This window comes from Cinclus cinclus, chromosome 11, assembly GCF_963662255.1.
Source record: "Cinclus cinclus chromosome 11, bCinCin1.1, whole genome shotgun sequence".
NCBI classification, from domain to species: Eukaryota; Metazoa; Chordata; class Aves; order Passeriformes; family Cinclidae; genus Cinclus; species Cinclus cinclus.
The window spans coordinates 10978571-10994996 of NC_085056.1; the positions used below are offsets into that span (position 1 = coordinate 10978571).

General features: G+C 38.6%; 1 protein-coding gene across 6 annotated transcripts in view; it reads right to left on the reverse strand.

Moving 5' to 3' along the window:
* Window positions 1–1474: 1474 nt before the first annotated feature.
* CHD9 (chromodomain helicase DNA binding protein 9) overlaps window positions 1475–16426 on the reverse strand; it is a 71692-nt gene continuing 56740 nt past the window's right edge. For 3 of the 6 annotated variants that reach the window (XM_062500331.1, XM_062500330.1, XM_062500334.1), the window contains 9 exons: window positions 15370–16278; window positions 13606–13769; window positions 12345–12617; window positions 11409–11577; window positions 10344–10483; window positions 9636–9857; window positions 8711–8839; window positions 6282–6386; window positions 1475–4998 (listed from right to left, as the gene is read on the reverse strand). In XM_062500331.1, coding sequence (XP_062356315.1) covers window positions 4141–4998; window positions 6282–6386; window positions 8711–8839; window positions 9636–9857; window positions 10344–10483; window positions 11409–11577; window positions 12345–12617; window positions 13606–13769; window positions 15370–16278 — 2969 coding nt within the window. In that variant the 3' untranslated portion in view covers window positions 1475–4140. The remainder of the gene's footprint in view (window positions 4999–6281; window positions 6387–8710; window positions 8840–9635; window positions 9858–10343; window positions 10484–11408; window positions 11578–12344; window positions 12618–13605; window positions 13770–15369; window positions 16279–16426) is intronic. The other 3 variants (XM_062500333.1, XM_062500332.1, XM_062500335.1) reach the window with 3 other exon arrangements.

Sequence of the window (16426 nt, forward strand, 5' to 3'; positions counted from 1 at the left end):
CATCAAGGATCTTGGGCATTGCATTTTCCTTCCTTCCTTGCATGAGAGAACCTGAAAGGAGGCAGCATTTAATATAAAAAAAAATCCTAAGTAGAACTTGGAAAGCTGCTATCTTTATTTCCTTTCCCTCTAAATATAACAAAGCAATTATACTGCCTGTTTGTGTAACATTAGGGACATTTAGATAAGCCAGGACAGTTATTTTGTAAACTCCTCTGGCCACACCAGTACAATTAGTCTGCTCTACAGACAACACCACCAGCCCAAGGTTATACATACAATAGATAGATTTAAAATTTTAAATGTTGGCCAGCTACAGCAGTGTAAATCCTACATTGCACTGGAACAGCCTGCTCATGTGGAAGGCAATTACAGGTATAGTAGAACTAGATCAGAAAATGCTTATAAAACTAGCTGTAACTTGCACATCACAAAGAAGTTAATGTGGCACCACCGTGCAGATCCCTTCATATTAACCCTGAACACTGGGGACATGTCATCTCACTACAGCTTCAGACCTACTCACTACAGACCTTCATTTTAAGGGGTGATCAGCACTGTCACACTGAGCAACTAATGAAAAATGTATGACTAAATAACATGGCAGAAATAATTTTCTCAGAGACAAAATAAAATAAATAGGACAGGACCTTGCCCTGGATACCTTGTTAAGTCTTATCTCATCATCTTACCCCACATACTGCCAACACAGTGCCTAGATCAGCTGTTCCTTGGGAATAGTTCCATTGAAAAACAGATCCTTATATTTGAATTTACGGACCAAGAAGACTGGATTCTAAAACTAATTTTTAAAAATACTATTAGACATTTTGCAGGACTTCCAAGGGAAAAAATAAATAGAGAAAATGAGAACAGATCTCATGTATATGTGAACTTTTATATCCTGTGTACAGATCTGCAGAAGCTCAAAAAGCATGATCAGGATATGAAGACAAAATTCAGACTGAAATAAATAAGGATACTATTGAACAATTCAAATGCAATACCAGGTTAAAACAAGGTAGAACTGGACAAGCAGGAGACAACTCGAGTTCGGGAGAAATGTCTCTGCCCTGTGTGAAATACATGCAATAGTTAAGTGCTGTGTACACAAGTCAAAGCTTTGAAAAAGATATTGAAAGTAATGTAAAGGGGTTTTTTTTAGGAAAAAAAAAAAAAAGACTGAAAAGGTACTTACTTCACTGCCAACACGCTCATTATTAAGGTAGCTTTTGGACCAGAACCTAGTCTGTATCTTCTTTTCTAACCATAAGGGTGCGAACAACAGCTGGTTTTGATTGCAAGACAAGAGAATTAGAGGCAATTGATTCCCAGTAAAATGATACAAGAGTAAACCATGGTCTTGGGCAGTAGGTGTGTTACATGTGTCCTTGGCTTGTTTGCAGTGTTTTTTTAAGGTCTTAAGAATAATTTCAGTTTTAAAACTTAGAACTGAAACTTGAGTCTTGCTGCTGGAAGATCCATGTTTAATCCTTACACAGCATTACTTTCACATACTGAGGCCGACATCACGGGTAGTCAAAGAATATGTTTAATAAAAAATAATTAAACTTCCATTTGCTCTATAGAACATCATAGAAAGTAATTCAATAAATTACAAATGACTTTTTAAGACGCTTGTTCAACTACAGAAAGCAAATTCAGACTACACAGAACACAACTGGCAAATATTGCAAATGTCCAAAAAAAAAAAAACCTGGACTAAGACTTGGATCATGAAGCCTGAAACAAGGGATAGAAATACAAGGCAATAACAGCTAAGGTTTTTTTTTTTTTTTTAGTAACTACCAACACACACTTTATCATCACCTTGGATATCCTTTTAATTTTAACTTCAGTATTAGTGTAATTCTACTGAGGTTTCCTTATAACCCTTAACTTTATACAACCGTATTTGCATATAGTTTAGCTGATAGTGGGACACTTTTTCCCCCTCTGGATCAAACTGATGAAAAATAACCCACATATAATTATGTTCAAGTCTACACCAGCCTTCATTACTTGAAACTGTAATTGCCTTATTACATAGAAAGAATCACTAGAACAGTAACCAAACTTACTTGACCATAATAGGAAAATACTTTATTTCATAAATCTGATATAAATTAGGTTTTAGCCACAAGATTTAGGACTTGTTTTGTGGGGGAAGGGTGGGAAGTGATGGTATTGTTGACATATTCCATCAGCAAACAAAGTTAATAACTGCTTGTAAAACTTTGGCTATTTCATAGATGCATCCTAGATAAATAAAAGTGCTATATTACAAAGGGCAAAATATTAAATATGAAATACTTTTCATTTTAATGATGAAGAATTGGCTACCCCCTTCTCTTGGCAGTTTTTGATTTTCACTATTGCTAAGACACTGCATGAAGGGCCAAAAATCAGAATACTATCTGGGAAAATACATAACCAGCACAATCCAAATGGTACTTGTATAATTGTGTAATTACATCTAATACTGCTTCTAATCATGGGGCTAGTTATTTTGCACATAGAAACTTTTATTTCATTGGTAAAGTCCTTGATAAAAAACAACACAGTTGTTTTACTGTACAAGCAAGCAACAGAACTATATCAAAATATACAGTTTTTGTTTTCTTATTTTTAAATTTATCCCTTTGTAAAGCTTTTTCCATGACTTTCACTAGTACCTGTATCTATTTTCTCTTAACACTCGCCTATTCTTGGACTGCAAATGATGTAGCCAAGATCAACTGAAGTCTCAGTCAGTTCAGAAGTTCTGTAAATATGAATCTGGGCCTCGACCGTGTCAGAGTAATAGCAGCTTAAGAAGAAGGAGGAATCATATCACACATCAAATCTTTCTTAGATAGATTTTATATAGTAAAGGGTTCTAAGGATTTGGACTTAAAACAGATGCCTTATGCCCTGTTACTGTGGTTTCTAGGAATAATTTGTCTTCCTTACTATTCAAAGTGCTTTTTTCTTTAGTGGGTAACTCAGCATAATATATGAAGTGATATCCCAATAATGATTTTGGATAATATTTAATATTTAGTCAGATTTAAATCTGCAGAAAAGTTTAAACTCAAAAGGAGTTCAAAACTATCTGTAGTTTTATTTACCATTATTAACTGGGAGCTCCAGGAGGTTTTATGACATAAAACACAAATAGAAATCTACACAAACAAAGCAAACAAACAATTTTTACATGAATTATGCAGTGTTGAAAGGTCTTTTCAGTGGCACTTTATGACAGTTTGCCTCTTCTGAGTCTTGGGGAAACTACTCCTCATTTTGGGACTATTAATTCTGCAGAGGGAGCCCAAAACTTTGCAAGGTGTAAACTAAACAGACCTGCTTGGTGCCAAGTAGCATGAGGTAAGACAGTTTTTGTTTTAATTTCCCCTTACTGCTGTCAAAGAGAACAGCTGCAATAAGGGGGAATGAAAACCCCAACAGTCTTACCCCACATAACTCAGATTTTAACATGCTATACAGGATGTCTTTAAAAAACAAAACCAAACCTGAAAACAAGTAATAGAAACCAATGTAAACTTCCTAAACTAACTCAGCTGAGGTAACAGGTAGCCAGTTTAATTGGCTGATTGGGAAAAATTTATCTTCTTTTAAACACACTTGTACCTGAATTGGAAACAGCAGTGCATCACAACACTAGAGCATTTTCATGTAATTAAAGCAATGGATGGTGATGTAGATTCTACAGCTTTCATGACATTCATTAGCTGCCCAAATTATTGCTGAGTTTTGATCTGTAAATTATAAGTGTCAAGGAGGCTGTAAAACTATATTCAAATTAAATCAATAATATGCATAAAGTATTCTGTGTTCACTGCAAATATATTAAATATACAGCTCTTACTTGAGCATTATTTTCATAAAATTAACCCCCCAACAAAATTATAATGCCTTTTGTTGTAATTTTACACCATTGTGTATTTGATAGTACATACAAGTTCAGAAACTTATGAACTTCAAGAAATATTACATGCAAAACGTCTCTGAAAGCAGTTTGCACTTCTAAACAAATACTGAAATGTTCGGTCATTGATGCACTCAACACTGGGTTATTTACAATGAATAATTAAAGAATAAATTCAAAATCAGTTTATAATTTAAGTGCAGAGTCTGGGGTCAGTCTTCATCGCTCGAATCCGAATCCTCAGATGAAGACGATGTACTGTCAGATCCAGATGAAGCATCTGCTTTCTCTGAACCCTCATCTGTGCTGTTTTCGTTGTGAGAGCTTGGCTCTGTTCCCCCTTTGTCTTCCTGATCTCTAACCCTAGAATTTTCCTCCTTTTCTTCTGTGGGCTTGGCTGAGCCTGTGTCATTGCTTTCACTGTTCTGTACATCGAAAATATTAGACTGAGACAAAGCTGGGATATGAAGATTAAGGCCTGGAGTGAGAAGCATCCCTGGGTAAAGTATGTTGGACAAAAGTAAAGGGTTAAGAGAGAGAGGATTGGCAGCTGCGGCGGCAGAGGATGTTGAAGGAGAACTTGAAACAGAGTTTTCACCACCAGTATCCGTATTTTGGTCTTCTGTCCTTTCTTTCTTTGTATCCGTCTCCTTCGAATCGTTTCCCTTTTTCTCCTCCGACACGGGTTCTGTCGACTTCGTCAGGAGTCCTCCCATGCCCAGCAGGTTCGGTAATCCAGCCATCCCTGACAGCAGCATGGGGAACATGGCAGCCACGTTCTTGGCCTCTCCCGCGGCGGCGAGGCCGGCCGGCATTCCCATCAATCCGGCCGTCACCTGCAGCGACTGCAGGTTCTGCAGGTTGTGCTGCAGGGCCTGCAGGCCGGGCAGGTCCACCCCCGGGAGCAGCCCGTTGGCCAGCAGAGGGCTGACGGAGACGCCGGCGGACGCGGCCGCCGCCGCCGTGGCCTTGGCGATCTCGCTCTTGGGGCGCCTCCCCCGCCGGCTCACCTCCTCCCGCACCACCGGGCCCGTCAGGATGCGCTCGAACATTCCCTCGGGGAGGAAGCCCTGAGAGAGACACAGCGGCACTTTAGCGCGGTTTGGGGGCTCCGAGATGGCAAAGGAAAAGCACACGGAGGACTCGGTGTTCAGCACGGTGACAAAGGCCTAATCTCCAGACAACTCCCTGGAATTTGGGATGACTTTGTGCTACCACATGCCAATGTCTAAAGGCCCATCTCCTCTGTGAGGGATCTCCTGACACCCTCTGCCAGCTCACCCTTCGTTTCCTGGCACATCAAGCCAAATACAGCTAATTAGAGGAGCAAGCTCAATCTGAGATCTAAACCAGCACTGCTTTGAAATACTGTCACACGGCAATCACTTGATAATTTAATTAGTTTTCAATTTAAAGTTAAATATACGTGACTGCACACAGACCAACTCTGAGTCCTTTTTATTTCTGCTAGTGTCTCTTTAACGTCCTCAGATTTCATCTCATCCATAAACTGAAGAATAAACAATGAAGACTCAACTTGAATTTAAATTAAATTCACAGTACCTGTATTTAGGATTCGTACAGTATTACTTCACCACTTTTAGACCTCCTACCTAACAACAAAAACTCCAGAGAATACCAATATTCCCTTCAGAATACATTGTCTTGAAATCTCCCTTTTAAAATGGCAAAAGATCAAAAATTACTCAACACTGCAATACGACTGCCTTTTTTCTCCAGTAAAAAACTCAACATAACTACAGGAATTCAGAACTAAAGTTCTGTTCTTCTCCACTGTAGATAACTATTTTCTCAAAGTAATTCTGCTATTATTTATACCTCTATTCAGAGGTATATACTATACAACACAAGTTTTTGAAGTTCAAAATATGTCCTTATCTTCAAGGCAAGACTAACTGATAGTATCCTCCCTATCCTAATTTCCCAAAGGTGCAGAATAAAAATAAAATAAATATTTAAAATTAAGCACTTTTTCTTCCCAACTGGAACTTTAGGAAGTATTCCCATTCTTAAATTATTTCTTGGCTACTATCTTTCCTAAAAGCCACAGGGCTGTATTTAAGACATGGAAAGTCACAGTATTAGAGCATCTCCAACAAAATCTCTAATTTGGGGTTGCCAGTCACTGTTCCACCCCTTTCTCCTATTCCAGCTGTGCCAGCAAAGCATTTACTAACTAAGTTGGCAGAAAGCTGACACTGACACAATGTTTGCTGTTAGTTATACCAGAAACGAAAATCACACCTCTTGGCATGCATTTTTTTTTCCTGTTTGCCTTGTTTGCTTTCAGATACATTTCATGTCATGGTTATCTTATTCTGCAAATACTCACAGACTGTTTTACAACTTCTCCCCACTCAGGAGCCACTCCATACTCTGGATTTTCTTTCAAGAACCTGCACAAATCCTTCAGAGGGGGAGCAAATGCACCCCCAACCTGAGAAGCAGAAGACAGAAGTCAGTGAATATGTGACAATTGATAAGGAAAAAAGGCAACATTAATATCTGACACTGTTTCATCTCTACATTTTAAATAAAGCCTCACTACACATTATCATGGAGCATGATGCAGCTTTTGGCTGACTCCTGGTGACAGATGTGTACATGATTTGTTCTAAATCTACTAAACTCAAACTCATCTATTGAACTCAGTTTGAGACTTCAATATTTGACACTCCCACTAATGTTTAATATTTAATGTGTATTTATGCATGCAATGAATGGAAGAGCATGCACATGAACAGAGAACAGTGAATATTACCAAAAAGGTTATAAGTACAACTCCGTTAAACTTTTCTAAAAATACTTTTAAGAGGCTCTGCCATCATGACATAAGTTCTTGATTTTTTTTTCAAAAAAGGCCAAATTAAAGTTGCTAATAATAAAGGAATATAAGCAGGAAATCAAAGTTTTAAATTAATGAGAGGTATTATTCAAACAAGCCCTATGAGGAATGGCTGAGGGAGCTGGGGTTGTTCAGCCTGGAGAAAAGGAGACTCAGGGGTGACCTTATCACTCTTTATAACTTCCTGAAAGGTGGTTGCAGTCAGGTGGGGTTGGTCTCTTTCACCAGGCAGCCACTAACAGAATGAGAGGGGACAGTCTCAAGCTGTGACAGGGAGATACAGGCTGGATATAAGGAAAAAGTTTTTCACATAGAGAGTGATAAAGTACTGGAATGGTCTGCCCTGGGAAGTGGTGGAGTCACCATCCCTGGATGTGTTTAAGAAAAAACTGGATGTGGCACTTGGTGCCATGGTTTAGTTGAGATGTTAGAGCATGGGTTGGACTTGATGATCTTGAAGGTCTCTTCCAACCTAGTCATTCTGTGAATTCTGTGAAATCCAGAAAGAAAAAAAGTTCTAGTTTCTGCTTAACTCTCTCTATAAACTACAATTTAAACTTGTATTTTGTAGACTACTTTTGGTCCTCACTCCCTGCTATTCAAAGTATTACAGAATTTAAAAAGAAAATGAGAAAAAACAAGTTTGGAGAAATTGGAGACAACTTATACATGGAAAAACTGAGATTAATAAAGTATCCAAGTACCAACTATGGAGTGGAAATTTGAGGGGGAAAAAGTCACTGTTTACTGTTTTCACAGTGAACACAGATCATATCCCTCACTCCTTGATCCTCAACTTTGACAAGATCCCTCAGGGCACAGCTTTTGAAGAGCAGCCACAGATCCCAATTTCAGGAGACTCACAACCATTCCGGTTCCCCTTTAGAGCTGCTGTCTCAATATACTGAAGAGATTAAAGACTCAAATTCTGCCTCGCTCTCCTGTATAGATGGACAGAGCTCCTGACCTTAATATAGCAGCATACAAAAAAAACCCATCCTGCTTCCCTTGTCTTCCCTGCTCTAACAAAAGGAGAAGCTGGCAGTGGCCACAAGGGAAAGGGAAAACGCTCCATACATGGACATGACAGCTCAAAGACTCCCCCTGGACTAGTGCTCTGGTGCTACAGTGACAGTCAAAGACACCATCACACACATCTGGCCAGATCTGTTCAACAAACACCAGCAGTGCTCTGCATGCTTTTCTTGAATACTGCCTTTAGCCTCCCTAGAGCCTATTCAAATGCATTGTGCTGTTCCCAAACTTTGACCACCTGTAGAAAAATTCAAATCAACGCTTGCTCTCTCATCTTCCACTGCTGCCTTTTACCACAAGAATTCCCCTTCTCCTTCTGTCCTCCTGTTCCCCCACCATTTCACCTTGAAATGTGACTGACAGCACCTACTGCCACATCCATAAAACGCAAATGCCAAACATTACTGGAAAAAAGCAAACAGCAAAATAATCCAGTACACAGGATTTCCTCAATTCCAAACGACAAGTTCTAATGCCAGATATGCTACCAGTATGATTTTAATTGTGCCAAAAATAGTAATGAGAAGATTACAAAAAATCTCGAACTTCTGATGAAGCTGTCACTTTTGATCACACACTTCGAGCATGTATTTTAATGGCCCTGCCTCAGTCTGAGCCAATGACCCAAACGTTGTACCATACTGAGTGTCCAGTTCTATAAACCATGGGCTAAGTTTCTATCTCTATCATTGGTATTTTCATAGTTGCAAAAAAATTACTAGAAGATTCTAAATGCCTTTTTTTTGTTCTGTGCCAAAACTTTAAAACAAAACCTTTTATGTGTATACTGGGAAAATTTTAGTAAGTGTAGTATATCAAGTTCTTCATCTGAAGTAACTTTTCATTTGGGGAGTATCAGAATGGAACAGTATCATGAATACCTTTCTTGCATTTCTTCTGTTAATGAGCTGAACACGCTCTTCACCAGTTAAACTGTTAACATCCAGTTTATTGGGGTTTCGACAACGGTGTCTTTTTTGTTTAGGCCTCCCATCGTGCAGCTGCATCCTCTGTTACAAAGGAATTAAAAAGCCAATTATCTTTCTGATATAACTTTAAAACAGGAAGGTCTCTGTGCATTCTCTTGAGTATGGCATTAATTTGAAGCCAATTTCAACTTTAGAAATATTTTAATAACAGTGCCTATTTACTCATCACAGTCATTTAATAAGCAGCCCAGTAAATATCCCTACATCATCTCTCTGATGCCTCTGCCCATTGCTTTACTAAATTATCAATTTTTAATAGTGCTTTAACTGTCGGGAAGATTGCTGCTGTTTTGTATTATCTTCATGGAGATGTAAGGTTGCTACTCCAGATATAACACACAAGATTTTCTTACATTCTGCTAAACTTTAATAAATCTCAAATTCAGAAGTAACAGTGCAGGAAGTTCATACCCACACAAATACCACTACTCTAACACTGTATAGGTACTAGGTACATTCCACAGTAAGTTGTTTAATCCTCTTGCACATCACTAAATATGCTGTTACACATTTTCAGCTCCCATCATCAGTATCATAGTAATGAGTTTTCTTATCCTAGATAATTTTTTATATCATAAGTGAAATAATACAAAGATCAAATGTCTTGATTTAGTACTGCTTTTCTTGGCAATTGCATTTGTGAGACAAAAAGAAGGCCTGCAGACCTCACACTGCAAAAAGAAATAGACATTTTCCTTTTCCCATGTGGAACAGAAGAACAAGGAAATAATTCCCTGTAACATAGAATACAAACCCAAATACATCATATGTGAAATATTTTACTATTTAGCTAGGCAGAGGTGAAAGAAATACTCACAGGAATACAAGCTCCTGAATCTTCAACATATCCAGGATGTTCTTTAAGCCACCTTTCTAAATCTTTTCTTTTAGGGGCATCATCACCTGCAAGCCTTGTTCCATCTTTTAGATTAATAACAGGAACGGGACTCTCTGCATCAAGCATGCCTTGGGACTGTGTGTAAGTGAGTGCTGGGTTTATTCCTGCAGCAACCTGGCAGGAGTTGATACCTGGATTAACCTGGAGAAATGAAAAACATCTGATTTACTGCACTGAAAACAAACCATCACAATTATTTAATGTGAGTGATGCAAGCCACAGTTTTGCAGTTCACATTCAAGGACTTGGGCACTGCTCATGCCACAGAAATCCCTTTAAGTCACTGCCCAATTAGGTCCCAGAACAGATGTTACAGGAAGGCATGTCCAAGCGTTGCAATGTCAAGCCCCAAATTTTTAATAATACATTATTAAAGTTCATTACAATTAAAGTTATCTTTTAAATCCATTTATTGGTATTGTATATAAATCTAATATTTAATGACACTCCACCAGTTGTCATCCATGTAATCAAACAATCAGCAAAAAATATCCCCAACACAAAAGTTTTGACTACAAGTTTTTGTGGAACAGAGACAGCTGGTTATGCTCAGTTAAGCCACTAATAATAACAATAACAATAATAGTTTTGATCTTATTTTCCGGGTACAAAATCAAGTTTACTTACATGGTTAGGCTGTTTATTCCTATTCATAAAGAGGACATCAACACCCTCCACATTCTTCCTTCTTCCTCGTCTCTTTTTGACCACAGGCTGACTATCAACTATTACTCCATTGGCACTGGCTGTTAAGTGACTGGAAGTACCTAAGAAATGATGCAATAAAACTTGTGTCAGATGCTTGTTTACAAAGTGAAATATGTCAGAATAAAAAAAAAGGAAATAAAATTATTTGAATTAGTGCGAGTGCATGTAATTTCTACATATAACAGCTAAGATAAATTGCCCTTTGTTTTATGACTGCTTAAAGCTTCCTGAATATCAGATACTTTATTATGAAAATTCATTACTGCCCTTCCACTCCCTCCAAATTAATCTGTACAGGGATGATAGCCATTGAAAACTGCTGATAGCATATACACAGATAGGCAGACATCCCTAAATGTTTAGAAAGACCTTAATGCTTGTTGCAAAATTTAAGCTGAAAATGGCCTAAATTAAATGGCCTAATTAAACACCCATTTATAATAATTTCTAATATTTTAATCCAAATGCTAACTCCTTACTTCAGGCTCACTTTTATTTGTCAAAGCATACCTGCTGTTACTTTCTTATGAAACAGGCTGTAGGTTTTTGGCTATAAATCAAAAATTGATTCTAGATTATTGTCTTCCACTGCCTCTTTATATGAGACACAAGAAAGATTATGAAGATTATGAAGATTATGAAACTGGCAGAGGCATAAATCTGGAACTCATCTTGACTTTCAATGCAGCCACATTAAGGTCTGAGTTAAACTGATTACTGTCAGCGTACAGAGATGCACTTTATTAAAATCTTCTTTGGAGGGGGTTTACAGTGTACACTGGCATCATTCTAATAAATGAACGTTGCAGCAATTGACACTGTGAGAAAGTATCAGGTGCTCCAAACTGGAGAATGTCTCTGCACTGGGGAGAATTTCTCCAGAATTGCAAACATCTCTCTCCACTGCCAGTTCATGGACATCAACAGAGGAACCGAGAGGATTTAATACTAGATTACCCTTCTGCTCTCTGGTATTTTATGTACCTGATTTGGGAAGTGATTTTGGGAAGTTGACAAGGCTGGTTTCTGAAGCATTCTGGAGTTCACGTAGCCGAGCCAGATACTGCTGCTGACCCAATGCACCCTCCTCGCTTTCAAATGGCCTTTTCTGAGACAGTCCCTGCTTCTGAAAAGTCAATTTCAAACCACCTTCCTGTTAAATAAATGCCAGGGTTAGAAGAGCTTCTGCTGAAGCAGAAATAACTACTTTATAATCAGGATTTTCACATACAGTTACTCCAGCAGACTTGAGAAAAAATTAAAACACTGTGTTAGACCTTATACGATCTTGCTCTTCCATGTACAACCAGAATTTGAACAGAAATTTCACGTGAACTGAAAAATCCAGACACTGGGTAGGTGTTTACCTCCTGAATCCTAGTCCCAGACCCAACTGCAAGAGCAAATAGTCATGTATTTTTATGTGCTACAAACAGGTTTCAAACTACAGATAAACAAAGTGTATGAAGCTTCTGGCCTGCATTTAAATCAGGAATTTTTCCTGTAATCCTCTAAAAGACCATGAAATAATAAAGCGCTTGTTGCAATGTTTAAAAAAAGCCGAACAGAAGAAATACCTTTTTATACTAACCAGATTTGTTAGAAACAGCATAAAACAAGCTGTCTGAGGAAGCATCAGCATGGCAAAAAATCAGTTCAGAGAGAAAAAAAAAAATTCCTTCCAGTGGCTTATGCAAATTAAAGAAAAAAAGAAAAAAAAGAAAAAAAGAACACAGAAAAACCCCCTCCCCAAAAAACCAAACCCAAACCCCAAACACTGAGTGCCCAGAAGCAGCAGACCCAAATACCCACAAACAAGTGTGTGAAGAAGTGAGAGTGAGAGCAGGCAGCCACTTGCAGGTAAAGCATGCCGCACACCGCAATCGCAACCAGGTCCTAGGGCAATAAAAATAAACATACGTCATTGATTTTCACTGTAAACTCCTTTTCTCGTACATGCTTCTTCACCTTTGACAGCTGGGGTGATTGGTCATATTCTTCTTTTACAGCTGCAAGGGGGGGTGTGGGTGCACTGGGCTCACTGTACTCTGCAGCTGCCCCTGAGCTGTCCAGGAGTTTGGTGGTGTAGAACGATGCCACTGTGGTGCTGTCATAGCTCCTTCGGGCTGAAGGCCATTTACCCTTCAACACTGTCTGACAAATGCTGTCCAGTCGGTTAATCATAACTCGATCCTAAAAGAATACAGAAAATTATTTGGTAAGACCAATGCTCACCAACACTGTTACATTTATGCACTGGCTCTTAATTCTACAGAGAACAGAAATGGCAAGATTTTTATCATTGAACTTGGACTTGAAGATTTTGAAGTTGCTGGATCTGTACTGATTTACTTTAAAAACAAACAAACAAACAAAAAAAACCCACTGTAAAAAGCTTCCTGTGAAAGCACTTTTGTACTTGATTTCACTATGTACCTCTGAACAAATATGCAATTTCTCTCATCTGTACAAGGTCTGGCAAATGACTGAAATACACTATCTCCCTGATTTCCACATGAAAGATATGGTAACAACCAAAGGAGTATTTGTATGTGTGGCTTTGACTCACTGCTAGCAGGACCTGCACCTCTGAGCAGCGCCGTAACGTACAAAATAGCATTTATAAAACTAAATCTACAGATGATTATTCATGTCTCCTTTTAGCTTCCAAAAACCATGGAATTCCTCACTCTCATCCTTTGGACACTAAACACAGATAACACTTCACACACCTCCATAATACACTGTTCTCAGGTTCCAATAAACTCAGCTAAGTACATGAGGACTACAGAAACTACTGGATTTTCTCATAATTTCACAGTTATTTGTCAAATAAAACTTGTGACTGCTAAAATCACAAGTTCTGTAAGCAAACACTTATTTCTGAGTTAAAAACTCTCTCCTATATTTGATTTAAGGTAACTTTTTACACTTTGAATGTAATTTTTCACAACGTGCCCCAAGGACCTGTGACATTTAAAATAATGCTCCCCTTCAAAAATTATGAAAAGTAGTATCCGGATTTAAATGCATGTTTCAGGAATCAACATAACATCTAAAAGGTCCTGAAGCTCAAATCCTACAGCTATTTTCCCTGCTTCTTGATTCCAGCATATTTCACAGAATATTAATGTTAGAGCCCACATTCAGCTACTACTTTGGTTTTCCAAGTTGAACTTGCCTTTGGCCAGTAGGATGCAGCCAACATGTATCCACCTTGTAGGAGATAACCTGAATTTGGTGTCCCATTGTTCATCTGGAAACTGTCTTGTGTCTCATCTTGGGTGGTGCTCAGAGAGGCCACACTCTCTTCATCATAGGCTTTTATATGTGGAGTTCCTTCTGCTAAATAAAACCATCAAAATCATTATGCTGTAAGGGAATTAAACACTCACTGTAAGAAGTTCAGGTGAACAAAACACACACAACAATGTTCAGAGAAAGTCCAAACACAAAGTTAAACTGAAGAATTAATCTCTTAGGTTTTTCAGGCTGATTCTTTTCTAGGGATGTAAATTCCACATATATTCCTGTTAGCACTTTGAAGCTTAAGATGTTGAACATTTAGCTATTTGGAAACAGACATGCTGCAGAGTAATCTAACAGACAGTCTTCACTTAACGTAATTCCTCTGTAAGACAACATTCACTGAAGTATAGAATTAAATTGAAATCAAAGGTGTCTATCACCAGCACATAGCAAATCCATTGGGATAGTACTTTAAAGAACAGCCCATTTCATTCACTGCATGATATACTGGATGTTCCATGTCTTGAACATTTGTGCCTGCATAATTCAGTTGTTCAGTTTTAATCACTGAGGATTTTTTCCTATTATCTCTCCAGAGTGTCCTCTGACTTTTGTGTATTTCATCATTAGTATTTCACTTTTGCCTCCATCCAGACAATAACAGAAGTTTGACTATGACATGGGGAAACAGTCTGAAACAACAAAAAAAGTGTTGCCTGAAAATGTAACTACTACATCAGCACAAGGAGTAAGAGGGGCAGCTATTCATAAATTTGTCCTCAACAATAGCTCTGACTGAGTCATCTAAGAGAAGCTAGCACTCCCTTCAGAGATGCTTCAGATGTGGAAAGTGAGATGCTTCAAATGTGGAAAGGTCATTGCCCTTGTGCAACCAATGAAGTAAAACCTGGGCTTAAAATTAAAATACAGATGAAGTAAACTTTCCAGGATTTACCAATCTCTTCAACACCAACAGCAAAATCACCAAAAAACAAAAGTTTTCAAGTGAATTTTTGGGAAAGCTTCCAAGTGAATTTTTGGGAAAGCTTCCAAGTGAATTTTTGGGAAAGCTTCCAAGTGAATTTTTGGGAAAGCTTCCAAGTGAATTTTTGGGAAAGCTTCCAAGTGAATTTTTGGGAAAGCTTCCAAGTGAATTTTTGGGAAAATTTTCAAGTGTTTGAAAATTTTCAGTACAAAAACATTGTTTGGGCACCTCCAGTTCACAATAGTAGCTGACATGACTCAAGTTTGGACAGAAGGAAGCTTGCCATATTTCATGAAAGGACAATGAGGAAGCTACATAGACAGGTGAGCAAGAGTGGAAAAAACAAACAGGGAAACCTAAAGGATGTATTTAGAAAGAAAAAGAACTTGTATACTTGAATACACACAACTAGTATATTTCCAGAAAACACTGTCCATTCCACTCTCCCACACATGAACCACATGCACAGCAGCCTTGCTTAGGGAGCCCACCAACACACCCTGAGTGCCTCACCCAAGGCACTGATGAGAAGCAAACTTCCTGAAATTCTTCCAACTCACTTGGAAGAATCAAGCAAGTATGTTTATTTACATTTACGTCTAATAAAGTTTAGTTCTGTGGGATTTAACAGCCTTTTTTTAGTCATTTTTCCATTAAAAATAAACTAGTTCAGTAAAGAATTATACTGCAGAAGTAAGACTACACACATACCACGTTTCTGTGCCTCCTCTTCATCACTATCACTCTCTTCAGACGATGATGATGATGAAGACGATGATGATGAGGATGATGAGGAAGAGGATGATGATGCTGAAGAACAAGATGAAGATGATGAAGAGCTAGAGCCAGATCGAGAGTGGGAACAAGATGAGGAAGACGAAGAGGATGAAGATGATGACCTGGAAGAACAGGATGATCTATCTGAATCAGAGTCTGAGTCAGAGCTAGAGTCAGACCCCCTTTTGCTGACTCTTTGTTTTTTGGAAGCTGGGTTTGGAGTTAGAGGCTCTGTCCTTGCTGCCACCATGCGCCTGTCTGTCTCAGCCTTCACGCTAGGTCTGTGGTCTGTAATTTGTATTGGGGTGCCATTCTTGGGACTCAAAGGCTCTGATTTCAGTACTGTCTGTGTCTCCTCTGTAGACATAGATTCCTCTTCAGAAGACTGAGGGTCCTCTTTCAGATTTTCAATTTTAGCTTTTGTGTCCTCAAAAGCATTCACTTTAGCATCTGACAGTCTTGACTGAGGTGTAAGAGGAGAAGAAGATAATGCCATCTGGTACTGGTGCAAGAGTGGAGTAGAAGTCCTTGAGAGAGCCACTTTGTTTTGATTATAGTTCCTCTGGGCAGACATAAATGAGAGTTCAGGATCACGAAGTATATGATAATCTGTCCTGCTAACTCCGTGTTTAGCAGCTCCAATAAGTAAATCCCTGTCGTGAGTCCCACATTCCCACCAGACAGGTAGGTCTGGGTTTGGCTGGCACAGCTTCAGTCGCTCAAACAACTGGGGGTGTCTGAGAGCCTGTTCTCGCACTTTCCGCAGGAGCTCGATGCGGTACAAAGTCCGGGAAGCGCGTTCCTCTGTGATGGGCTGGATAAAAATGTTTGGGTCCACGAGCTCTGTATTAAAACAAAACAAATGAGATTGTATCAGTATCAGTACTTTATCTGTATCAACGTATCAGTACTTTAAGTAGACTACTCTGATCAGTTAATATATGTCTCCCCATTATAAGCTTTCAGTTCTACTCTGAACATGTTTCCTTAA